At 39.4% G+C, this 27,843-nt stretch overlaps 1 protein-coding gene across 1 annotated transcript; it reads left to right on the top strand.

Moving 5' to 3' along the window:
- Window positions 1-192: 192 nt before the first annotated feature.
- EQTN (equatorin) lies at window positions 193-26,317 on the top strand. Its single transcript, XM_057720656.1, is given in 9 exon segments — window positions 193-261; window positions 1,527-1,625; window positions 3,015-3,075; window positions 12,000-12,125; window positions 15,244-15,330; window positions 18,615-18,665; window positions 19,898-19,957; window positions 25,404-25,557; window positions 26,035-26,317. Coding segments are annotated over 9 exon segments (990 nt in total).
- Window positions 26,318-27,843: the final 1,526 nt, after the last annotated feature.

The raw sequence follows: 27,843 nt of genomic DNA on the forward strand, positions 1-27,843 counted from the left end.
GGGCCGGAGGATGGAAGCCTCAGCTCCTTTGCTTTGGGCGGGGTGCCCTCATCTGTCTGCTTTTTCCCATCCCTGGGTTCAGAAGCCCTTAGAGAAGAATTAATTTTCCCCACTTATGTGCAGTTCTTCAGCATCCATCCTTGTACCAGTCATGTCTGATAACTACTAAGATGTGATTTGCGTTAAGGCCAGATGGGGGAATCCACGGACACAAAGGAGACATCTCATAACCACTGGAGTTCAAATACAGCCGACCCGTGGGTACAGAGTGGAGAAAGCAGCTATTTCCAATGGAAAGCTTACCAAAACAGACTGTCTGCCTAGCAGAAGAAGAAAAAAGTTTTTAGGCAGAAAAGTGGAAAAGAAACAGCACCCTTTTCTCTACCACTCTTAGAAAGATTGTCCTGAAGCACAGACTTATTTTAATGAGATTATGGAAAGAGAAAATAGCAGATAACTATTATCAGTAACTTCGGGGAAAGATTTGACTAAACTCTTATTAGAAATTTTGGGACTTCCCTGGCGTTCCAGTGGTTGAGAATCCGCCCTTCCAATGCAGGGGGCATGGGTTCGATCCCTGGTTGGGGAACTAAGATCCCACATGCTGCATGATGTAGCCAAAAAAGAAAAGTAAAGAAATTAAATAAATATTTTAAAAAAAAGAAAATTGGCCTCAGTCACACAGGCCCCTCTTTCTCTGCTGGCATGGCCTCCGCCTGCCCAAAACTCTATAAAAACCAGGCGACAGCTCTCCCTGCCTCCAGATCCCTTCTCCCCTCCCACCCTTCACAAGCTGAAGCCAGGCTGCTCTTTCTTAATCTTGGACCTGTGCCCCCTCCCCCTCCCCCTCAGAACCCTTCCCTGGGAGCCCACCCCGAGGCAGGCTTCTCATAGATTAGAAAGAACAGCCAACAGCCCTTGCACTCATCCTCAGGTTTTTGGATTTCGTGGCCTAGAAAGTTTAAAATTCAACAACAGAGTGATTTAGGGATGCTCTCATCACCATCTCTCCTCACCCTTATTTCATAGAAGAAAGGACATTTCAACAACAAGAGTAGGAAAAGTAGATGTCGGACTATAAACCTGTCCTTTAGGTTTCCCTGAAGTCGTGAAAGCATCTACACCTGCAGCGGCACGCTGGCTGACACACTTGGGTTGTAATGCAGGCGTTCGAAATAGCCACGTGCTGTTTTTGTGACTTTCCTTGGTGCTGGTGGTGGCCGGTTTCCCTGGCAAGCCCTGAATGCCTGGAGGCACTTGGTCGCCTGGGCAGCACAAACTTTCAATGCCTGGTGACTCTGCCTGTGCTCCTGCTGGCCTGACTATCTGTAAGAAGGAGAGCAGGGAGCCCGCCCTCTAGGGCAGCCTAGGGGAACAGGCACACACCCTACCCTAGCTGCTGCCACTGCCTCGAGCGACCTGAAGGCAGACCTGCTGTGACCGCCCCTATAGGCGCGAAATGACTCCCTTTACTTGAGGCCCTCAAGATTACTGAGATTCCCTCACCCCCCCTTCTCTGCCTTTAGCCCACCCCTGCCCAGAGGACCGAGAACTGGAACCCTCGAGCCGCCTCTTTTGCTAAGGAGCCTCCCTTGCCCCCCACCCACACCCCTAGGTGGTCTCAGGTAGGAGGCAGGCAGCAATAAGGATAGTCTGTGTGCAAGCCAGAGTCTGGGTCTGGGTTTCTGTCTAAATGTTTCTAGGGGAACGATTATTTGCTCCATCGCTGGAACTGACAAGGAATCCTGAATCAGAATAACACTCATAGGATCTAAGCTGGATGTTGAAGAAGCTGAGAGAGTAAAGGGCTGCCAGATGGGGAGGAAGCAGAGAGGACTGTAAATGAGAGATTCCCACAAGGTGGAAGATCGAGGAGGGCAGGCGTATTTGAATGAGAGAGCTGCCAGGAGAGATGGTTGTTCTCAGGGAGTGATCTGTTTAAATTTGATTTCAATTTTGTTTACTGCTGAACAACTAAATACACCAAAACGTAATGATTTAAAACAACACCTCTCTTATCCTATCTCATGATTTTGTGGGTCATGAGTTCAGGCAGAGCTCAGCTGGGCAGTTCTGCTCCATGTGATGGCAGTCACTTGATGAGGTTCAGCTGGTGGCTGGGCTGATGCGTGGAGCCACAATGGTGGCACTCGGGTGCCTGGTAGTTTGCAGGGCCGGCCAGAAGACTGAGCTCAGCTGGGCCCCTCTCCTTCTCCATGTAGTCTCAGGTCCTCACCATGGGTTGATTCCAGTAAGGTACCCCTTATGTGGCAACTCAGGGCTTCAAAGCTAATATTTGAGGAAACAGGAGTGAAACTGCCAGTGCCTTAAAACCTGGGCTAAATTTTCATGTTAATTCTAATGCTTAGTAGACTCTTAAATTTTCTGAGTAAACCATCATGCCATCTGTGAATAATGACATTTTTGTTTCTTCCTTTCCAATCCTTACATTTTCTATTTTGTTTCTTGCCTTATTGCACTAAATAGCACCTCTAGTATAGGTTTAATAAAAAAAGCACCTAAATATTTACAATTTGGTCATTATGGAATATTTACCAACATATGCTTTAGACCATAGATTTAAACGTTAAAAGAAAAGAAATCATAAAAGAAGTAGGACAAAAATGTTTATTTTTAAAAATAATCTTAGAGCGAGGAGGGATACACTAATTTAAGGAATGACATGGAACTACTTGCAAAACAAAATAGATACGAATCGAGGGGCAAGAGGGAAGATGGAAGGGGAAGAAAACTAAAGAGTGGAGGAAGGTTGATTGGATGGAACTTGTGGGATGACATAGAACAGAGTTATTTTAAGAGACGCTAAAGGGGTGTTGGAAAGAAATCTGGATAAAGAAGATTCTGAGGAAGTTTTACATTGTATTGCATTATGCAGGATTTTGTATTCCCTTTTCATGGCGTCTTTATGAGACTTCACTCAAGGCACATCTTCCTTTACAAACTTCTATTCAGACATTAGATTTTACAACTAAGGTGTGTTTGCTGTGTGCCAGGCACTGTGCCAAGTGACTGACATGCCATTATCTCTTTCAGTGATTATATCACCTCCACGAGGTAAGTACCATAATGTCCCCCACTTAAGGATGAAAACACTGAGTCTCAGAGATGAAACATTTGGCTCAAAGTCAAACCAATAGTGAAGGAGCGGAGATGTGAACCCAGATCATGAGATCAATGCCAGAACTCTTAACCTCTGCACATTTCTCCCGGTATCAGCCCTTTCGTGGTACCAGAACAAGGATGTAGCAGCTGTGAGTAGCTAGATGCTCGTTCTGAGCTGCTGCAACCAGGACAAGGTAAGCATTGGCCAGGCTTTCCTGGATGTAGCTGGCACACTGTTCTGCAGTATTCATCTGGAGGCAGCGAACGCATTAATGTTAGTAGGAGTTTATAAAGTACACTAATTCAGAGGCATGAGTATTGGTCATCAGGGCACAGAAGAAAAGAACAGGAAACTGCAGAATGTTGACCTCCTTGCAACCGCACAAGTGAGGTGAGCCAAGAGCAGGCAGGAATCTAAGTCAAGCAGAGCCTGAACTGAGCCAGTGTTTCCCTCGGTTGCCCTGACAATGGGACCTCCTTCCAATACAATGTTCTTATCATGTGGAAAGGCACACGCATACAAAGTAAACAGTAATTTGGTGCAGAGCAAAAGTGTCAGGGAGGAGTTTGGGAGGGGTCTGTGTAACGGATAGAGGATCAGACCTTAAGGGAAAGAGTTTCACTTACGTATTGAAAAGCTGATGTTCTCAGGATGTCTCGGGTTCTGCAAACCTATTGTGTAGGATGCTGTCCATGTAAATAATAAACTATACACCTGTGCTTTTATGTTGCCTCACCTCTCCTGCCTGATGCCCTCACTGCACGGAAGGACAACTCTAGGAAGCAGAAGCAGAGTGCGCAGGTCAAGAGCCATGCGCCAGGGTCCGTTTCCAGGCTCTCTTTGTTCCCTTGGACAAAAGACAGGGCCTCACAATCCTATCGGGTCTGTAGCATGTTCTCCATAAGTTTTTATTAGGATGGCCTTTTGCCACTATCCCCAACTGAGTCTGCAAGTCACTCAGGCCTTCAGCTTATAAAATGGGTTGTTATAAGAAACAGTCCTATGAAATTCATGAATGAGCCTCACAGAAGTTTCCTCAGCATTTATTTTAGCACCTACTGTGTGGCAGGGTCTGGGGACATAACAGTAAACAAGATACACTGAGTCTCAAAGAGCTTATATTCTAGCAAGGAGAGGCTATCGGGAAGCATTATTTGCATAAAAATAATTCCTTACGATCAGGATGAGTCCTCCAAGGATAAGCTCAAGGCACTCACCATATAAGAACAGGAGAATCTGACCTAGTCTTGGGTCTGAGAAAGCTTCCTTGAGAGGGTGAGTATTTAGACTTCTACCTTCAGGCTTATCTGAAATCAGCCAAGCAAATAGAAGGAAAAGAGCCCTCCAAGCCAAAGGGGCAGATGGAGAAAGACCCTCGGGCAGGAACAGGTTGTTTGAAGGGCTGAAAGAACACCAGGGTGCCTGGGGCTCTGAGAAGGAGGTGGCAGGTGGCACAGACACAGCTGAGGAGGCAAGCAGGGGCCCGATCCCACAGAAGATGAGCCTGTCTGGTTCCAACAGCAAGAATAGGGGTCCTCCCTCTGAGAAAGAGTTCCTTATTTCTCTCAACACCATGTGTCGTATGATTGACAAGATTCTCTCTTTTGTAATATCTCTTGCTATGAAGGGTAGACCCAACTCTGTGCCAACCTTGAACATGATCACGGGACTTTACAGTTGCCTTTTAAAGCTGATTCCTGCTTAACTGAGTCCCTGCACTTGCTTTCCTATCCCCCCACCCCACCCCATGGCTTATTTTTTTTTTAATGCAATGCCGTTATTTCCTGTACCTCTTATAAACTTCCCCAAATCCTTTCTGGGATAAGATGAGCTAAAGATCAAATAAAATAAGTGTGAATATCATGGTAACTTGTTCATTGAGTCAGGCTTGGTCACTGCTCAAATTCCCATTGCATTTGAAGGTGACTTTCACATTCTCACTTTTGTGGAGGGCAAATCACGTTTAGAGGCCTCTACATTTCATTCATTCTGGTGTCTTTGGTCTTTCGACTGTGTAAATTTCCCTTTAGAAGATGTGAACACAGATTGTCACTTCAAGTTGAATGAGAAGATATAAGATTGGGGAGAAAGGAATCAGAGCAGGATTTGGGGCAAGGGTGACCATTGAGAAGAAGGAGACAACAGTGTGCAGAAGTTCTGAATGTTTCTGAGTCAACTAAATGTGAAAGTAACTACATTGTCACGTCCCCCTTCATCTTTCTGAAAATTCCTACCCCAGAACCTTAGGTAGGGTCTCTCACTAGGATCTGTGCCAGGGTGGGGTGGAGGGAGCCATGTGGTCCAGGGAGGGGGGTCCGAGCTCAAGCAGGATGAGCAGGGCATCTGAGTAGGAGGCGGGATGCTGTGTATGGAATATTGGAACCGAGTCAGGATCTGGAGGGAATCCATGCAGGGGTGGGGCGGGAGAGGGGTAGCCTGGCACGGGGTATGACGGGAGGCGGGCATCTGTGTAGGAGGGCGGCCTACCGTGAGGCAGCAGAGGCCAGTGGGTGCGGAGGTCACCTGTCTGGGAGGGCGGCCTGGCAGAGGCTGTTGGAGCCTGAGTGGGCTGCGAAGGGCATCTACGTGGGGGGAGCGGGAGGCCGCAGCGATGCAAGCTTGATTCTACCCCACAGTGGGGGGTGGGGCGGTAGGAGGAGGTTAATCAAACAAGGAAAGGTACTCCATTAAGTGTGATGGAAGCCAGGTTTCTCACCATCAAAGGAGGGGGTCATGAAGATGTAAACAGGGGCTGGCCTGAAATTAAAAATAGCTATTTGAAGCCACGTTGTTGATATAGATAGATAGGTAGAGAAATAAACATTGATGTAAATACGTGTGTGTGTATATATGTATATATTACGTGCACACGTACACATGTGCAGACACTGTATTCCTGTCTCTGTCCACTGAGAGGACCTGACCACAGTGGTGTTATGATTCAATGAACGCATCTAGTGCCCAGACCTTGGCATGTGGATACTATTCTCCACTGAAAGGAATCAGGAATTCTTAGAGATAATGGTTGCTTCCAGGGCTGGGGCTGGGAAAATCCAAGATGACTGTGGAACAGTGAGGATCAAGAGCCTGGAAAATGTTCCTATGCTTTAAAGTATAAATTCCTCATTTGGAAATTATCTGAATGAAGTCATCGTAAATGCTGTAAAAAATTTTAGACATGAATATGCTCATTATTTTATTGTGTGTACTAAGGAAAATTGGAAACACCCTAACTAACAATAAGGTAAATGCCCAAAAAAAGGAGTGAATATTCACTGAATTGGATGTTACACAGACATTAAAATTAAGAATGCTTTATTAAAATGTTAAGTTGTAAGTGCAACATCTAGATTCAGTATGAGTACAACTTCTCACTGAGATCCGGCTCTTCACTGCAACTTTCTAGAACCCCTTCTCCTATATCTCATGTACCCCAGTGTATATCAGTGGATTGAGATGTGGTTGGCATTCTTGCTGCTTCTATATCTTGACTTTTGTATTCTCAAACACCATCTATCCTCCCAGTTTACACCATTTAGCCATACCACTCTCTACCACCCTACCCGCCACTATCATTTTTGTTGCTCTGTGCACCTGCCCTCATTCACCAAAGAAGACCAAGGTACAAGTTTCCCATAATTTCTCTCATTTACAAGTCTTACATGTCCTAGGGACCTTCATTGACCACACAGACAATGCATCATGGTCTCTCATTGTACTTTATATCCCAGTGCCAATGTTCTTCTTCCCTTCTAATCTAACTTAGCAAATCTAAAGCCAGGCCCTTTGGACCTCTTTATTACACAGCACTGTTCAGCTTTGAAAGGTTAAACTTCCAGACCCCACTGTAAATCAGTTTTTCCACTGATTACGTAGCAACTTCAATGTTCTTGTCCCTCTGTCCTAATGCATCCACCCTGTTATCCTGAATCTTTGTATAGCTATTAATTAGCAACATCCTTAAGACTTAGGTTAAGTGGCAGTTTTTAAATAGCAACCTAATTAAACAACTTCAGCCCCGCCAGATTCTATGCAGTCTTCCCTTGCCTCTGTTAAGCTGTGAATGAAAGATCTGGTTTTAAACCCAAAGGTTTGAACATCAATAAATAGTTCTCTTTTACTACATGAGTCACCATGTTAGTAAAATACCCTTACTTCAATGTTTCTATTTATCTAGAAGCTAAAAGAAATCTTTAACTTGATGAAAAATATAATAAAATAATGTAAATAAAAAGGATTTGGACTTGAAAAAAAAAAAAGCTCAGACACTCAAAATGATATACAAAAGTACACATTGATAATCAAGGTTCTTAATTAACCCAGAGGGCACTGTAAATTCTTGACAGTTCCACAAAGAGAGAAAAGAGAATAAGTTCTGCTTAGAAGAACTTTCTTATATTTTATTGAAAGATTCTAGTTCTTTAAAAATTAGCAATCCTGTATTAAATGGTAACTTCTGTTTAGTTTGAGAGGGTCTTTTAAAGAGAACCTCAGTTCCCTGACCATTCCAAAGAAGCAGAGTTCACTGTTCTCGGTTTTACAAAATTACAGTGATATAACCAATCATTTATTTTATTTTATGTCATATATAAACTTACTATACAGATTAAAGGAAGATAATGTTCAAATAATATTTTAAGCAAGGTTTGAGGCTTCTGTTCATGGGTTGCAACAACTAGTGTGTGCTTTGTGGAACTATCGCACTGAATAGATTCTCTCGAAGATTAGGGTGACTCAACTGACATTCTTTAAAATATGTTTTGGGTCATTTTACCAAATTGTCTCATTTCTTAATGTTTGTGTGTCTTCTATGACATTACTTTTTCTACTTGTATTTACTTTCCTAGTAGGGTACTCATGTGTTATGCCTCTTAAAAAGCTGTATATATGAAAATCTCACCAGCGCTAATCCTTTTAGGCATGAAGAAAAATTATCTGTATAGAAAGTAAAGAAGTTCTTTATGAAGTAAATAAATTCAGGAACTAAATTTAACCCAGTATATGATTCAGATATCTACTTGGTGTGATAGCTAATTTATTCATTTTCCAGAGGAGCAAATTCGGGGTTAGAGAGATGATTTGCTCATAATCACATAGGTAGGAATTGATGGAGCTAAGACCCAAATATATTCCTTCTTACTCCTGGCCCAGTGCTCTTGTGGGAGGAGACACAGAAATGGAAGGGGCTTGTAATCCAGGCACGGTCAAGAAACAAGAAATAAAATAAAATCATAGATTAGAAAGTGTATCTAATGGCATCCTTGGTATTAGCAATGGATCCTCCTTAGGGCATTCTTGAAAGACTTAAAATATAGTTTAACACATAGAAAGTAAATATGTACTTTTTTTAAAGAAAAGTTTTTACTCTATTGAGTCATAGAATATTTCCATTCATGGAAATGCTAACTACAGCCTAAAATGATGATATCCAGTGAGGACACATTCAATTTTCGTTTCCATAATCTCTTCCCAAAAACTCAGAGAGTTCATCTAGTGTTTGTTTGCTAGGGCTACCATAATGAAGTACCACAAACAGTGGTTTAAACAACAGAAATTTGTTGACTCACAGTTCTGGAGCCTAGATGTCTGAGACCAAGGTGTTATTAGGGTTGGTTCCTTCTGAGGGCTGTAAGGGAGAATCTGTCTCGTGCCTCTCTCCCAGTCTTTGGTGTTCCTTGATTTTTGCTGCATCTTTTTTATAAGAATAGCAGTCATGTTTTATTAGGGGCCCACGCTACTTTAGTATGACTTCATCTTAACTAATTACATCTGCAATGACCCCATCTCAAACAGGGTCACATTCTGAGGTACCAGAGTGTCCACATATGAACTTGGGTGTGGGGAGACCCAGTTCAACCCATAACACTAGTGAGATGCTCTAGAAAGAGTCCTGGTCATGGGACAAAGGAGAATCGGAATCAATTTTTAAACAAACTTAGTTTCATAAAATCCAATGTTTAAGAAAAATAATCTACCAATTCACTCTACCAATTCAATGACCTGTAGAGAGGGTTTGTCACAGCTGAAAATAAACATAACCATTCTAGGGATATAGGAGGATTCTGTAGAGAGAACAACTGGTAATTCCACTGGATACCACCTCTCCCGCCGCCCCCCCCCCCCACCCCGGAACTTCTGTCTTCTGCTAAGTTTCATCATGGCCGAGCTCTATCAGCCAAAGCTGTGCCATGGTTCAGGGCAGCCTGGGGCGTGCTTACTCCAAGTTCCTCCCCTTTTCTGTGTTGCACCCTGTTAGAGAGATGCCAAAGTTCCTCCCCTTTTCTGTGTTGCACCCGGTTAGAAAGATGTGTTGCACCCGGTTAGAGAGATGCCAAAGGAGGCTTACTAGCTCTTGACTCACATCTCTTCTCCACTTCCCAGCACCCACGGAAGAATGGGCTGGAGGGCCTAAAAGAAAAGCAGTGCTATACACAGGGCCACCTCCCTTTGGTTGACCAGGGCTGGGATCCTGACCATCTTTTCCTTTAAGTCCTCTCTGCTTCCTCTCACCCTCGTAAGCAATTAGACTCCTGGCAAGTTCACGCTTTAGTTCCTCAGGTATGTCCAATCAACACCACACTGGCTGGACTTCATTTGTGAGGCTTCACTATACTGAAAAAACTTTCAAGTCTTTTTAAATGCATGCATTTTTTTCCCTGATGCTTGTGTCGTTTTCGTTATGAATATTCTCTAGAGCTGAGAGACTCCGTCAATAGTAATTAGAATTGACGCAGAGGATGCTAGGCAAACCTTTAGTATGAAGAGCGACATTGGTGGTGTGGCCCTCTTGATTCCTTGCCTTCATTGTTTAGTATATGAGTTATTATATGAAAAATACATGGATAATATTATCTAGGCCTGAGTCCTCTTCTGACTAACCGATAATTTTCTCAGTCTGTATCATATGAGGTAAAAGATGTTTCATTGATAGAATGTTTTTAGCAAAACAAATATTTTCTATTTCATAGAGCATATAGGTCTTAAAAACCCCCCCAAAACAATGTTTCAAAAAACTTTCCCCTAAAGAATTACAGTTCAGATAGTCCATGAAGCAGAATTTGCAGAGCATTTGGATTGAATCTTGGTACCTGATTAGTTTTTTAACAGGTACTTTGTGGTTATCCAAAAGAACGTACAGTATTGTAAATGCTTTGAAAACCAAAAAGGTCTGTTCTCATCTTTCTGTCAACAATATTAATGGTTCTTTAAAACCCAGGGACCAAAAATTTACATTATTTCATGAAAACGTACCTCTTAATTTTCAGACAGTCTTAATAATGGTTTATTTAAAAAAAAAAAAAAAAACCTAAAAACTATTACAGGACCAAAGATAAAGACATCAGACTGGGGACTTCCCTGGTGGCGCAGTGGTTAATGTAGGGGACACAGGTTTGATCCCTGGACCAGGAAGATCCCATATGCCGCGGAGCAACAAAACCAGTGCGCCACAACTACTGAAGCCCGCGAGCTCTAGGACCCACATGCTGCAACTACTGAAGCCTATGCGCCTAGAGCCTGCCCTCCGCAACAAGAGAAGACATTGCAATGAGAAGCCCACGCACTGCAATGTAGTGTAGGCCTGGCTGGCTGCAGCTAGAGAAAGCTCACACACAGCAACAAAGACCCAACGCAGCCAAAAAAATTTTTAAAAAAAGACATCAGACTGAGTCACAAACCTTTTGGAACTTCCTCCCCGGCATTCTGAACTCCATTTGGCAGTGACATCATAATGTCCCTGCTAGTTATAGGACCTGCTGGGCAACAGAAAGGAAACTCCAAGACACAGTAGATCACTGGATAAATCACGTCATTTTCCCAATGATTTTTATAATGTTTATTTTTTTATGTGGGGCTTTCCCCCCCGAGATTAGTGGTACGGATCCCACTAATGAAGGTGAGTAAGCATTTAAAACTTTCACCTAAATAGCAGATAAGAAACATGACCCATTATGCTAGAAAATTGGTTAGTGGCAATTTTTAAAAAAATTTTATTCAAGTATAGTTGATTTACAATGTGGTGTTAATTTCTGCTGCACAACAAAGTGACTCAGTTATACATATATATTCTCTTCCATATTCTTTTCCATTAAAGCTTATCATAGGATATTGAATATAGTTCCCTGTGCTATACAGTAGGACTTTGTTTATATACACTAGTTCGCATCAGCTAATCCCAAACTCCCAATCCTTCCCTCCCCACCCCCTTGGCAACCACAGTCTGTTCTCTATGTCTGTGAGTCTGTTTCTGTTTTGTAGACATGTTCATTTGTGGCATATTTTAGATTGCACATATAAGTGATACCATATGGTGTTTGTCTTTCTCTTTCCAACTTACTTCACTTACTATGATAATCTCTATATCCATCCATGTTGCTGCAAATGGCATTATTTCATTCCTTTGTATGGCTGAGTAATATTCCACTGTATATTTGTACCACATCTTCATTATCTATTTATCTGTCGATGGACATTTAAGTTGTTCCCATGTCTTGGCTATTGTAAACAGTGCTGCTGTGAAAATAAGGGTGTATATATTTTTTTGAGTTATAGTTTTGTCTTGGTATATGCCCAAGAGTGGGATTGCTGGATCATATGGCAACTCTATTTTTAGTTTTTTGAGGAACCTCCATACTATTCTCCATAGTGGCTGCACCAATTTACATTTCCACCAACAGTGTAGGAGGGTTCCCTTTTCTCCACACCCTCTCCAACAATCCCTGGCAATTTTCTATAGGATGATGTAAAGTTTATTGTTGAAAATATGGTATAACTTAGATTTTAAATCTCTGACTCTATGAAAAAAAAATGCAGTTAGAAAAAGAAAGTAATCAAAGAAATCAGCATGGTTCTGATTTCTAGCCGTCCTTTTTTTCAGGGCCTGAGGTGACGCCCATACCTGAGCATGCTGTACCTGAACAGCCACATAAAGTGGAAGAAGAAAATAAAGAGGATACTCCTGCTAATGAGAAAACTGGCAATTATTATAAAGATATAAAACAATGTAAGATTTTCAAGTTAATAGCAATACATATGCAAAAGCTGATTAGACTGGTTTAACTCTAAAACTCCTGTAATCATTTTATTTCCTACTTAAATTTTAACTTACCTTATAGACGTTTTAGTGTATGAAATGATATTCTTATTTCCTACAGCTTTTTCCATGAGATGTTATGAAGTTTAATAAGATTTCCTTGGTCCTTGTCTATAATTAATGTAGGGTTTATCACAGCAGTATGGTTCTTTATTCACATTAGTAACAATTGGCCTAATTCTATGGTGAGTTAACCAAGATTTGTTTAGAGGTGTGTGTCAGCTTTCTAGGGCTTCTTGAAACAAAGTACCACAAACTGGGGCTCAAACTAAAAGAAATTTATTCTCTCCCAGTTCTTGCAGAAGCCAGAAATGCAAAATCAAAGTTTTGGCCATGCCAAGCTCTCTCCAAAGCCTCTAGGGAACTACCTTCCCTTGCATCTTCCAGCTTCTGGTAGCCTCAGGCGTTCCGTGACTTGTAGCTGCAGAACTCCAACCTCTGCATCTGTCTTCACATGTTCCTCCTGTGTTTCCATGTCCACATTCCCCTCTTCCCGATAAGGACACCGTGTTGGATTAGGAGCCCACCAATGTGACTTTGTCTTAACTAATTAAGTCTTCAATGACTCAATTTCCAAGTTAGGTCACCGAAGGTTAAGACTTAAACATAGCTTTTGGGGGCAAACAAAATTCAACCCATAACAAGATGACTTGGAGATGTTTGGAAGATCCACTAAACTTCAACTTATTCACCATTCATCATATGGGCTTTCTTTCCATGTCCTTATAAGGGCCACCATTCTAAAATGTGAAAAATTCATAAGAAACTCTTGTTAAAAATTAAATATAATTGAGATTAAATCTAATTATCCTGGAATCTTTAATAATATTAATCAAAAGATAGAAATGCAATTAAGATATACATATGTACATACACTCAAGTACTTTGAAAACTATAATATGTAGGTTGTATTTCTATTTTTTCTCTGATGAATCACTATCCTCTTTTGTAGGTTAAAAAAATCCCTGATGCTCAGAGAGGTCAATTGCCAGGTTTCATAGCTATGAAGAAGCAGAGTCAGGAGTGGTGTCTAATCTATCCACCACAGGCTGCCTCTACTGTATGCAAAATGATGCAATTATCTCCTTTTCAGGATGTACCTCTATTTTGCATTACCAGAGGGTAAATAAATCAAGAACCTGATGATTACTTTGATTGAAGAAAAAAAAATCTTTCTTACACACACACACACACACACACACAACATAAGTGGGACTGTACTAAAGAATTGTATTATGACTAGCTTTTTTCATTTAACAACTCCAGAGCATTTTTCTCAACTACCTCAATATTTTAATGGATATATAGTATTCCATAAAATGATGTTTCATAATTTATCCACCATCTTATTAAAGAATTAGATTATGTGCAGCTTTTTCCTTCTATATTCTTCTCATGTACACTTGGGTGTATATCTCTTTGAATAGATACCAAATACTGGAATTTCTAAATCAAGCATAAATCTTTTAAAATATTGATAGATACCACCAAATTGTACTCTAAAAAACTTATCTACCAATTTACATCCCCCAAGAATGCTCCACAGTATCATATGCAATGAACATTGTTAATCATATTTTGTGAATAAATGAGAATTTTTCATTACTGTTTTAATTTACACTCTGATTACTTGTGAAGCTGAGAATTTTTCTCTGTATTTATTGGGCATTTTAATTTCTACTTCTGTGCTTTACCTGTTCATATCCTTGGCCCATTTTTCTATTAGGTTGTATTTTCATTTGTTGGTAGGGGCTCTTTTTTATTAAGTATATTAATCTTTTCTCCATGGTAAAAGTAACAAGTATTTTCTCCCAGGCTGTTGCTTACCTTTAAACCTGTTTAAGTATCTTAATCACAGAGAAAAATTTAAATTTTATAAGATCAATTCTTGATTAATTTCTTTACAATTTCTTCATTTTGTATTTTGTTTAGGTAGGCCTTATCCCATCTAAGATATTAAATTATTCTCTAATTTTTGAATGATTTTATATTTTTGTTAAAACTTAGGTCTTAAATCCAATTATTTTTGTATATAGTGTAAAATAGGCATAAAACTTTACATTCTTCAAGGAGGATTGCTAGTTGTCTAACACTAATTCCCTCCTGGTGTGAAACTCACATTTAATATAATCTAAATTCCGTGTGACATTGGGTCAATTGCTACCTTTTTATTGTTTCTTTGATCTGTCTTTCCCTGCAAAAATACCACAGTGCTTTATTATTTTTAATAACTCATAGCATGAGTATTGAGCTGTGATTTCCTTTTATTTCTCCATAGATCTATCTCAGAAATGCTTCAGAATTAATAGTGTGTGTGTGTGTGTGTGTGTGTGTGTGTGTGTGTGTGTGTGTTGGGGGAATGAATATATATATATGTACTAAACACACATGTACACTCATGTTTTTAAAATTGTCTGTCATTTCATGAAATTTTGGAAAGAGGAGACATGCGTATGTATGTTCAGTCTGGCACCTAGATCCAATTTACTTTGACTCTGGTTGGGTGGGTATGTCCATTAGTTTTGAGTTACAACCAGCCTCACTGACAGCTCTTCAGAGCAGGATTCTTTATGTGATTATGTAAATGTGAATGTATTTGGGAGATCTTGATTGTTATTGAAGTATGTGCTTTTTAAGCTGAACTATCACAGTCTAACAGAAGGTCCAAGGGCAAGTGAATGCTGCTGACTCGGCTAACATTTGACAATGTGAATACAAACGGTGATATCTACAAATCTCCTTTGGCACCTATTATACACCTGTGTTTGTTTTTTTGTAATTTCCTTAATAATTTCTTTTCAGAAAGAGTCATTTAGCAGAAGGATGCTAGTTTGGCTTTTTTCCCCATGAATTTTATTTTTCACCCTTGCCCCACTTGCTATTTTGTAGCTGAAGACTGTCTCAAATATTTTATTATTCTTTTCTTGGAATTAGTGCATATGATTTAAGAAAAAAAATCAGGTGAGGGAAAATGTGAAGGAACAAGAAGTGGCTTAGCTGCTGAAAGGTTTTGATCTTATGTTTTCAGATGTGTTCACAACACAAAATCCAAATGGCACACAATCTGAAATATCCGTGAGAGCAACAACTGACCTGAAGTTTTCTCTAAGAAACTGTAAGTACTGAAAGACACCATTGCAAATATGACTAACTCTTAAAGCAAGATTTCAAAACAGCACTACACTATAGAGTATTAGGTAGGAGAAAGGCAGTCTTAGTTCCTAAAATAAGGAGACCCCACCATAGCCATTGCACCGATAAATTCAGAAGGCAAGGAGGTTCTTATATTTCTTAGCCTCATATTTTTGGTTTGTGTGGAAAGAAAAATAAAATAACTACATTTAGGACTCCAGAAAATTGTTTTTTCTTAAACTCACATTTGTACCTCTTCCTGCTTTGTACTTTCAGCTTCAAATGTTATTTCTTTTTGGCATCTTTCCAAGTGTAACTATTGATAGATAAAACTGTTGCCAGCATGTGACTTTGGAGGCCATTAAAAGTCTCTAAAGTACACATGCCACAACTTTCACCTTGAAGTGTCAACAGCTCATATCTGTGAAACACAAGAAGACAAGGAAAAGAGGAGAAAGAGAGCATATTTCTGGCTATGACAATATTCAATATTGGGAAAAGCCAGACTCAGCAATGCCTAATTGTTAATAAAGCTACCTGACAATAATGGAATATTTTGAGCAATTCCAAAACTTGAGACATAAATGAGATAGGGACATTTCAAGTGCGAATTTTGCCTGCACACAGCAGATTACATCTTGAGCTGTTTGGGATAAGACACACAGAGCCAATTCTTACACAGACCAGGTACCTCCGATTCCCTTAGGAGATGGATTATTGGAGACCACAGGACCCATGGAAGAGATTCCAAAACCCTAACTTCTCTTCCCACAATTCAGGCCCCCAAAGGATTGCCAAAGTTGGATTGGGATAAGAAACGTTTGCCATTTTAAATGGGGCCCTAACAGAGGGAGACATGTTGACATGGCTGGGACATTCAGGAGGAGCAGGCTCCCCAAGGAGATGGAAATCTCCAGAATAATTTTGACTAGCAATTCTTCTAGTCCCTAAAACGAAGAGGGTGAGGCAGTAGTGAGGCAATCCAGACATTTTTCTCCAAAATCAAGTCTGAGGGTTGCACTGCAGAGTTTAAGGATCACTTACCAATCATTCCAGCCCGGCCTAAATCTGTGTCAACTCTGGTAACAGATTCTATTTTCCATCCTTTTTTTGCCAACAAGATACTTGTAATAGTGCTGTTTGTAGGCTCCGTAGAAATTTTCCTAGAGTGGGATTGCCTGTACTTCATATGGAACTTTGTTGACTCCTATATGAAGCAAAGTTAACTGAAATTGCCAACTTTGTGGGGAGAAAAATGGTTCTCCAGTCACAATTGTTCCCAAATACCCTCTTACCGACATACCTCCAGATGAACACGTAGATTGAGAGATATACTATGGATAAGTCAGGCCTGAAAATCCTTGATTTGTAGCCCCAAATCTTTACAGCCAAAACTCTGTTTTGAGTTATTAACATATATAGATTTCCAGTTTACAAGGACACTGATGTTACCTCCCTCTTTCCTGTCATCACATGACCCGCAACCAACTTGTCCTGGGTTGATAGTATCACTTCAAGGCCTGTGCAGGGAACCACGTGAAGCCAATGTACCTCATCCAGTAGATCTTCCTTTCCTCCAAAGGAAGCTCATGGTCCCACACTCCCAGTTTTTCCTCTTTCTTGCAAATTAGAGGCATTTTAATCCCACCTCAGGCAACCCATTATCACTCAAACGTCATTCTTTAATGCCTTCTTTCCCCTCCTTTAAGGTATCTCAGGAAAATATCAACATCTTTCTCGTTGTTTTTTTTTCCTCTCTCCTTTTCTTTGCTATATTTTTTTAGCTTAAAAAATGCCTAATCACAAATGTTGAGTCAATATTTTTTATATGCTGATAACCCATTATGCCTTTTCCTAGATAAACTCGTCAATGAAACGACTACGTTGCCAACTCCTGAAACACATGAAGAAAGTAAAGAACCTACTGAAAAAACTACTCACAGTATTAAAGTTACAACACTGTAGTCAGACCTGGAGTATATCATTATATGATTTAAACATTTAACTTTCATTACTCTGAGTATTTCATAAAGTAAAAACCTGCTTAAAGAATTTGTACTGTACAACTTAAAGTCACTCTAAAATCTTTTAAATGGTGAAAATTTAGGAGTCAATTTTCAGATTTACCTGACAAGGGATAGGAAGTGAACTCTTTTTAAAATACAACTTTACTTTAGTGAAATATATTACATTTGTATTTATGTTAAATATATATTTATATAAAATATCATGTGTGTATAAATATACATTTATATAAATACATGTAATACATTTCAATATACTTTTAAAATAGTGATGTAACAATCACATGCTTGAGAATTTAATAAACTTGTCTCTGCTTAGAGTCAATTGTTAGTGTTCCCTAAGATTATTAGTGGGGGAGCCTTCAGACTGAGAGTTTACAAAATCAAAATTATCATTTTACTTTTCTGGAAAAAATGTCGTTCCTTATAAAATACTTGTGAGAACATAACAACCCAGGATGGGTCTTCTCTAACGTATTGAAAGAGGAGTGGTCTAACTGAAGACAGTGGACTGTGATTACATGAAACCCTGTGTTCTCCAGTTCACATAATCCAATGTTTCTCATGTGATTACTCTAAATATGATTATTCACTTTGATACATTTAAAAATAGAAATCTGATCATCCTGGTATGCCCCTTCTTGAATACCTTCAGTAATTGTCTCCTAGGTTTGGGATCATATTCTAAATTCTTAACCAGGCATTCAAAGTCTGAAATGATCTGACCATTGAAGAACTCGCCAGTCTCATCTCTGGTCACATTCCCCACCCACATTCTCCACTCCAGACTACCTGAAGCTCTCAGAGCTTACTGAACCTGCTCATGACACCTGAGTTTGCTCACAATGGGATGACCTCTCTCTCATGTAGTTTGCCTGGCACACAATTCCTTGTCCTCTGAGCCCATACGGAGGATGTGTTTCTGGCTTTTGGAAGTTGGCTTAGATCCCTCTGTGCATATACCACCCGTACGTTGCTATGAAAGCCCTCATTACCCTGCAACATAATTAACAGTGATTCTTGTCTGCCTCCCAGATTGAGAGTGTGTTCCTCAAACATAAGGCCTGTGTCTTGTTCATTTCTGTAACTTTAATGCCAACCACAGGGTCTGGCACATGATAGGAACTCAAGGTATAACTTTTAGATGACTAAACTAACAAACGAATGAATGTTCTATCAAAAATTTACTGAAGCCAAATTACCTTATTTTGTTATCCTGTTCTATTTTGTCTTTTTTAAACAGAACCAACCCAGGGTCCAAATGAGCCTGCATTTTGGACAATGTTAGCTAAAGGTAAACTCATAGCAGTTAGGTAGCTGGGAAAATGTTTTGGTTTTCTAATGTCTTCTGTAAGAAAGCCAAGATCAGTGTAAACTGTTCTAATACGAAGTCAACATTTTGCTGCCATCATCACATGTAATAGCAAATGCAAAACAAACCCAGGAAGCTGATCAAGTGTCACACATCTTTTGCTCTCTCCCCCCAAAGTCTTATTCTCCTATAGATGTTGCAATCTCATCATTTAGTTTATTTATGATTAAAAATTTTAAATAAGGCTCTTGCTCAGTATCATCCCTCTTTGTGTTTGGAGCAGTGTGCACATGAGCACATAGAGAGGCATGAATGAATGCAAAGTATGCATCAAAATATATGCATGCATAAAAACAATATATAAATCATAAATGTACAAACATGCATGTATAAATGTAACATGCATATCACCTATATATGCATATATGTATAGATATAATTTATGTATCACACATATATGCACATGTTATAAATGAGAAGTATATACCATATTCAATGGATCCTCACTTGCAGATTCTGTATTTGTGAGTTTACCTGCATCTAAAATTTATTTGGAACACTACAAATCAATGCTTGCAGAACTTTCACAGTCATTTGTGGACATGCGTGGAGTAGCAAAGAAAATTTAATTGCCTGATGCTCGTGTTCCCAGCTGAGGTAGAACAAAGGCCTTTTTTCAGCTCTCATGCTGTAAACAGGTGTCTTTTTTTGTGGTCTACTTAGTGCTAGGTGTTTTGCATTTTTGTGCTTTCTGTTGACAATTTTGCTATTTTAAATGCCCCCCTAGTATTAGAATGCTCTTTAGTGTTCCTAAACACAAGAAATCTGTGATGTACCTTAGGGAGAAAAATGTGTGTATTATAGAAGCTTCACACAGGTGTGAGTTATAATGATATTGATGGTGAGCTCAATGTTAATGAATCAGCCACATATACTAAATAAAGTGTCTCTAAACAGAGCCACATGTAAAACAAGGTTAGATTGATTGGTCGAGAAACACGTAGTGACCAGAGGCTCACAGGAACCTAACCCTGTATTTCCCTTAGGAACAGTGATGGTTCAGTACTGACTAATTCAGTGCTCACTGACTTAACTACCATGACTAGCATGAACAATGAGAATAAACTGTATATAGTGCACACACACATATACACACACGATAATTTTAGTAAGTCAATTTTGTTTACCATAACACCAATTTATTGTTTTAACAGCTATAAGTGCAACCACCATTGAGGACAACCAACGAGATCAATTTTTTCAGCCAATTCCAAGTAAGAAAAAAATACTTCAATTAAATAGATACATAAATACGTGCACACACTTTAGTGTCTACATGGTGATACTGTTTTCCTCAGTGAGGTGTAGTATATGTAAGAGCGTAGCACGGTGGCTGACATCATACCAGAGAGGACATTTACAGTTTTAGGAAAGTTATGTTTCCTAAACAGTGTCTTTCAGTGACCATATTGCAGATGACTATTTCCATCTTCCTGTTTCATGACTTCTCTTCCTGAAACAGTAAACCAAATGGAGGAGTAGGCAAGTGAACAATATAGAGGATGTAGTATTTTTAAATTGACAGACTATTTTAGAGCAGTTTTAGGCTTACAGGAAAATTGAGTAGAAAGTACACAGTTCTCATATATTCCCCCTGCTCAGCTCCCCTGTTATTAATATCTTCCATTGGTGTGGTACAGGTTTTTTACAATTTATGAGCCAATATTGATACATTGATATTAGCTAAACTTCATAGTTTACATTAGAGTCCACTCTTTGTGTTGTACAATTCTACGGGTTTTGACAAATGCATAATGTCTTGCTTCCACCATTACAATCATACAGAGTAGTTTCATTGACCTAAAAATCCCCTATGATCTCCCTAGCTATCCCTGCCTTCCCCAACCCTTGGCAACTACTGATCTTTTCATTGTCTCTACAGTTTTGCCTTTTCCAGAAGGTCAAATAGTTGGAAACATACAGTATGTGTCCTTTTCAGATTAGCTTCTTTTGCTTAGTAACATGCATTTAAGATTCCTCCATGTCTTTTTGTGGCTTGATAGTTCATGTCTTTCATCTCTGAGTAACATTCCATTGTACGGATGTACCAGTTTGTTTATCCATTCACCTATTGAAGGACATCTTGACTGTTTCCAGATTTGGGCAATAATGAATAAAGCTGCTATAAACATTCACGTGTAGGTTTTTGTGTGGTCATTAAGTTTTCAACGCATTCAGGTAAATACCAAGGATCATGATTGCTGAATCATGTGGTAAGACTATGTTTAGCTTTGTAAGAAACTACCAAACTGTCGTCCAGAGTGGCTGTACCATTTTGCATTCCCACCAGCAATGAATGAAAGAATTCTTGCTGCTGAGTATAGTTTTCATTAATGGATTAATTTCATTTATATGAGTAAAAGAACTCCTGACTTCATGGGAAATTTCATAACAAGGCAATATATTAATTTCCCCCAAAACCCCTGCCCTACAAAAATACATTAAAAAAGAAATAGCCTCTGATAATACATTAAGGCCTGTCACCTCAATTCTGTACTGTACAGCCACTTGCCTTTCAGTGCGCCAAGAAAATAGACTCAGTCTTGTTTAGAAAGTGATGTACCGTAATGACAAATGCTTTAGAAATATTTTATCTTTTCAGGTAATTAAAATGAGCATGATTGATTTTCTGTTATGTATTGAGCACATACTACACTTTACGTACGTTATTATGTCAGCCTTCACAGCAACTCTATGAAAGTTGGTATTATCTCCATTTCACAGATGAGGAAATTGAGATTTAGAGGGGAAAAAAAAAACTGTCCAAATTTGTAACTAGCTTTTCTATAATTTCTAGTGGCTAGGAATTTCAAACCCCTCTCTAGCTTTGACCATCGCCTTGATAAACAAAAGATACTACAAGCACACCTCTTTTAAAAAACCCTTTTAAGGAGTACAAAGCAATTCAAGAGCACAGCGCATTTTAACATAATTTATTCCCAAAATAACCTGCCTCAAAGTCAAGATGTCAGTCATTGACAGCTGTACACATTTCACTCCCCTTGGCCTAGGATTGCACTTGGACAATTACAATGTTTTTTAAATATCAGAGAGTTAGACTTGGGAGCTTGTCATTGCTTATTACCAAAACGTCATTATCTAGAAAATCATGAAAACCCTTGGAACTTTTGGGTGGAAGGAGGTTAGGGGAAAGTGGAAAAATAGCAACATGGTCATTTAAAGTCACCATTAAATGCCTATTAAGTTAGACATATTTAGGAAGACATAAAATTTGGCAGTAACGGTATATTTTCATTACTTTAGTAAAAAGACTTTTGATGCTTCTGGATCCAGACATGATTTTTTATTATATAATATAGTTAAGAAAGTTAACTAAATTTCCATTTCTTTAATATCGGTACACTAGATTTGATCACAGTAATAAAATGGCAAATTCAGTTCTTAAGCCCCGTGGAGGAAGCACTGTGCTACATCATCCTTTTACCGTAAAAGAAAAATCAATGCATGTCCCAACAGTAGAATTGGATCTTTCTCTCCTGAAGGACTAATCCCTTGTGTGTGATTTCATCACATTTTTTAAGCTCTTTATAGGAATATAATTGCTTTACACTGTTGTGCCAGTTTTTGCTGCACACCAAAGTGAATCAGCTGTATTTATACATATATCCCCATATCCCCTCCCTCCCGCAACTCCCTCCCACCCTCCCTATTGCAGCCTTCTAAGTCATCACCCATCATCGAGTTGATCTCCCTGTGTTATGCAGCAGATCCCCACTAGCTATCTGTTTTACATTTGGTAGTGTATATATGTCAATACTACTCTCTCACTTCGTCCCAGCTTACCCTTCACCCCACCCCCCGCCATGTCCTCAAGTCCGTTCTCTACATCTGCATCTTTATTCTTGCCCTGTCACCGGGTTCATCAGTACCATTTTTTTTAGATTCCATATATATGAGTTAGCATATGGTATTTGTTTTTCTCTTTCTGGCTTATTTCACTCTGTATGACAGACTCTAGGTCCATCCACCTCACTACAAATAACTCAATTTCATTCCTTTTTATGACTGAGTAATATTCCATTGTATATATGTGCCATATCTTCTTTATCCGTTCATCTGTTGATGGGCATTTAGGTTGCTTCCATGTCCTGACTATTGTAAATAGTGCTGCAATGAATATTGTGGTACATATTTCTTTTTGGATTATGGTTTTTTCTGGGTATATGCCCAGTAGTGGGATTGCTGGATCATATGCTAGTTCCATTTTTAGTTTTTTAAGGAACCTCCATACTGTTTTCCATAGTGGATGTACCAATTTACATTCCCACCAACAGTGCAGGAGGGTTCCCTTTTCTCCATACCCTCTCCAGCATTTATTGTTTCTAGGTTTTTTGATGATGGCCATTCTGATTGGTGTGAGGTGATACCTCATTGTGGCTTTGACTTGCATTTCTCTAATGATTAGTGATGTTGAGCATCTTTTCATGTGTTTGTTAGCCATCTGCATGTCTTCTTTGGAAAAATGTCTATTTAGATCTTCCGCCCATTTGTGGATTGGGTTATTTGCTTTTTTGGTATTAAGCTGCATGAGCTACTTATATATTTTGGAAATTAATCCTTTGTCAGTTGCTTCATTGACAAATATATTCTCCCATCCTGAGGGTTGTCTTCTTGTCTTGTTTATGGTTTCTTTTGCTGTGCAAAAGCTTTTAAGTTTCATTAGGTCCCATTTATTTATTTTTGTTTTTATTTCCATTATTCTAGGAGCTGGGTCAAAAAGGATCTTGCTTTGATGTATGTCATATAGTGTTCTGCCTATGTTTTCCTCTAGGAGTTTGATAGTGTCTGGCCTTACATATAGGTCTTTAATCCATTTTGAGTTTCTTTTTGTGTATGGTGTTAGGAAGTGTTCTAATTTCATTCTTTTACATGTAACTGTCCAATTTTCCCAGCACCACTTACTGAAGAGGCTTTTTCCATTGTATATTCTTGCCTCCTTTGTCAAAGATAAGGTGCCCATATGTGTGCAGATTTATCTCTGGGCTCTCTATTGTGTTCCATTGATCTATTTCTGTTTTTGTGCCAGTACCATACCATCTTGATCACTGTAGCCTTGTAGTATAGTTTGAAGTCAGGGAGCCTGATTCCTCCAGCTCTGTCTTTCCTTCTTAAGATTGCTTTGGCTATTCGGGGTTTTTTGCGTTTCCATACAAATCGTAAAATTTCTTGTTCTAGTTCTGTGAAAAATGCCATTGGTAATTTGATAGGGATTGCATTGAATCTGCAAATTGCTTTGGGTAGTACAGTCATTTTCTCAATGTTGATTTTTCCAATCCCCGAACATGGTATGTCCCTCTATCTGTTTGTATCATCTTTGATTTCTTTCATCAGTGTCTTATAGTTTTCTGCATACAAGTCTTTTGCCTCTTTAGGCAGGTTTATTCCTAGGTATTTTATTCTTTTTGTTGCGATGGTAAATAGGGGTGTTTCCTTAATTTCTCTATCTTCTCTTTTGTTGTTAGTGTATGGGAATGCGAGAGATTTCTGTGTGTTAATTTTGTATCCTGCAACTTTACCAAATACATTGATGAGCTCCAGTAGTTTTCTGGTAGCATCTTGAGGATTTTCTACATATAGTATCAGGTCATCTGCAAACAGTGATGGTTTTACTTCTTTTCCAATTTGGATTCCTTTATTTCATTTTCTTCTCTGATTGCTGTGGCTAAAACTTCCAAAACTATGTTGAATAATTATGGTGAGAGTGGGCACCCTTGTCTTGTTCCTGTTCTTAGAAGGAATGCTTTCAGGTTTTCACCACTGAGAATGATGTTGGCTTTTGGTTTCTCATATATGGCTTTTATTATGTTGAGGTAATTTCCTTCTATGCCCATATTCTGGAGAATTTTTATCATAAATGGATGTTGAATTTTGTCAAAAGCTTTTTCTGCATCTATTGAGATGATCATATGGTTTTTATCCTTCAATTTGTTGATATGATGTATCACATTGATTTGCATATATTGAAGAATCCTTGCATTCCAGGATCTTTTTAATGTGCTGTTGGATTCTGTTAGCTGGTATTTTGTTGAGGATTTTTGCATCTATATTCATCAGTGATATCAGCCTATAATTTTCTTTTTTGGTGACATCTTTCTCTGGTTTTGGAATCAGGGTGATGGTGGCCTCGTAGAATGAGTTTGGGAGTGTTCCTCCTTCTGCTATATTTTGGAAGAGTTGAGAAGGATAGGTGTTAGCTCTTCTCTAAATGTTTGATAGAATTCGCCTGTATCACATTTTTAATAGTACTCTCTTCAGATTCTTGGATTCGTTTTTATTATTCAGGGAGGAAGTCTGGTACAAATTTTAACATCTGGTATGGTGGGGTTGATACCAGATTTTGCCACTTACTAGCTATGTGCCAAGGGCAAATCCATAAACTTCTCTGATCCTGGAAGATGAAGCAAAGGACAGCTCCTCCAACATCGCTGTGAAGGGGAAAGTTAAAAAAGTTGAGTACTTGGCCATAGGGAGTGGCCTATAGCCTTCTCCGTTGTATTGCATGAAGGTAGCGTGCAAAACTCAGTCAAGACTCTGGATGGTGAAGGCTTCTCTTCAGTTGTTTTGCGATCCTTATTCCTCCAGGAAAGCATGCAGAACACAATCACTCTTTCCCATTGCATTTTCTTTCTCTCCTCTCAGACTCTGATGTGAACATTACAGATGAAGACAACCTGGCAGAACTACAGGAAGCCAAGTTAAAATTAATGCTGGGCATCTCGTTGATGACCCTCCTTCTTTTTGTCATCCTCTTGGCAATCTGTAGTGCCACGCTGTACAGAATGAAGTCAATGAAGTAAGTCTACAGACCTCTGGAGCCTTTAAAACACATGACAGGAAACTCCCACACTCCTCTCTTTAGTAAGGTGCTAGGCAAACATGACTCCCAAGTTTATAAGGTATTCAGTCTCCCCTGTTTGGAATGGAGCATGGGGCTGTCTCTCAGTGAATATCCCACTTGAACTTTTTCCCAATATTTTAAATAGTCATCTAGAGATAGAAACAACCCTAGTTAATTGGAAATGATGTAGAAAATCTAGAAATGCATTCTTTTTTCATAGCCTTGAAACAAAAGGGCTATGAACTCTGTTCTAAATAGCACATCTGTGTAGGGTCTAACATTTTTCATTCATTTATATAGTATTATAATAAGCAGCCAACACACTGGACAGAATTCATATATCATTTTAAGGTGTTTTTCTAAGTCAAGCTGCACACAATTAAAAACAATTAACAATTAAAAACAATTCTTGATGTATGTTTTCTTTTTCAGGTATAGGACAGCATGTCAGAGTGGCGAATACTCTGTCAACCCAGAGCTGGCAACTCTGTCTTACTTTCATCCATCAGAAGGCGTATCAGACACATCTTTTTCTAAGAGTGCTGAGAGCAGCACATTTTGGGGCACCACTTCTTCAGAATTAAGGAAATCAGACACAAGGTCAAAATCTAGGACGACGGACATGGTTTCCACAGGCTCAGAGGAGACAGGCATGAATGATGAGTCAGACTTAATTCAGAGTGAGGAACCGAGCGAGGAACACACTGATGACTAGACAACTTTAATTTTGTTGTCATAAAAAATATCTTTTGACATTCATGTTATGATTTGGAAACTCTGCTGAGACCTTCAAATTTTCTGGTGTCTTAAAAGGAGGGCATATTCAATAAAAATTCTCTCAGGTATAAAAACTATTTAATGGAAAAAATACAAGGAAATAACTTACGGTGTGGAAAACTTCATTAAGTAAAAATGATCTTGGAAAGTGTCTTATGGAAAGTATTCATTCTAGGCTGGTTCTTTTTAAAATGAGAACATTTAGTTTTTTACCTCACCTGAGGGCATTTTGAGGACTTTCAGGGTAATCACTACTAACTACCCACCTCTCCCCACCATGAAGCAAAAAGAACACACCTGTTCATGTTTTACTGGCAAAATAGGTGTGCTGTTTTTGCTTCGTGGTGAGGAAGGTGTTTATCAAGAGACAAAACTAGTACTACAGACTCCTAGCATTCTGCAATTGTTTCAAAGTCATCAGGGTGCTTTCATGGGACAGTAAGATTTAGGAAAAAAAGATTTTTTCCATTTCTAAAGTGTCCATAACCGTTTGAGATAACATTGCTTTCCAGATGAAGAGAAAGGCAGGATCCCAGCATATAATTTCCTACAGGGGGATTCATGGACCCTGAGTCTTTTAGCTGGAGGACCTTTTCTTCTCTCTTCCCTCCTGCACCCAGGCTTGGTATGTGCTATTGGAAGAAAAGCAAAGCATCTCGGAGACTAATTCAAGTTCTTAGTGACTTATCAGGCTATTTATCCTAGGAGTATTTCAGTTTACAAAGAAGACCAATGGAATAGGGCTACTGTTTCCCATTTAGGAATCAGTTTCAACTGGAAGGATTTTAGGGACATGTATCAGGTCCTTTGTGGATATGTGTGGGTGGGGGTGGGGGGGAAGAACTTGGGGGAGATTTCTTTGTCCCCTCAAATTCTCACTACTTTATGCTAGGCACTTTGGTACATTATAGCACATTGAATTATACCCTATGAAAGGCAAGTTTATTTTACAGCTCAAGAAACGAGAACTTCGGTCAGATACCTTGCCTAAGATCACCTGCTAGAGAGAGGTAAAGTTTAGATGTGCTTCAAAATTGAGGTTTTCTCCATGATCCACGAAAGTTAATAGTTATAACAAAAGTCAAAGGATGTTGTTTAGCAGCAAGGCAGGAGATTCCTTAATCCAAGGGTCCTTTCTGCTCTTGGGAAATTGTTTTCTCTACCTGTCGGTTAGATCTTCATGAACCTTGTTCCCCATGGTGGACAGACACACACTCCACACTCACTTGCCACGGCCCTACCATCCATTTTCAGGGTCATTCCCTCACTCCCTATTTTCTCCCCTAACAACAGCCCCAGTCTCCCCATTGGTTGGGAAAGCTAGGAAGCTCCACCTTCGAGTAGCAACTGACTATATAAGGTGGTACCTTGGCGGGCGTTCACCTTTGCCTGGTCTTGCCGACAGCTCGCGCAGGTTTCGGAGCCAGAGGAAGTGGCCTTGAGCAGTAGCCCGTGCTACCTTCC

Source organism: Hippopotamus amphibius, chromosome 2, assembly GCF_030028045.1.
Source record: "Hippopotamus amphibius kiboko isolate mHipAmp2 chromosome 2, mHipAmp2.hap2, whole genome shotgun sequence".
Taxonomy (NCBI): domain Eukaryota; kingdom Metazoa; phylum Chordata; class Mammalia; order Artiodactyla; family Hippopotamidae; genus Hippopotamus; species Hippopotamus amphibius.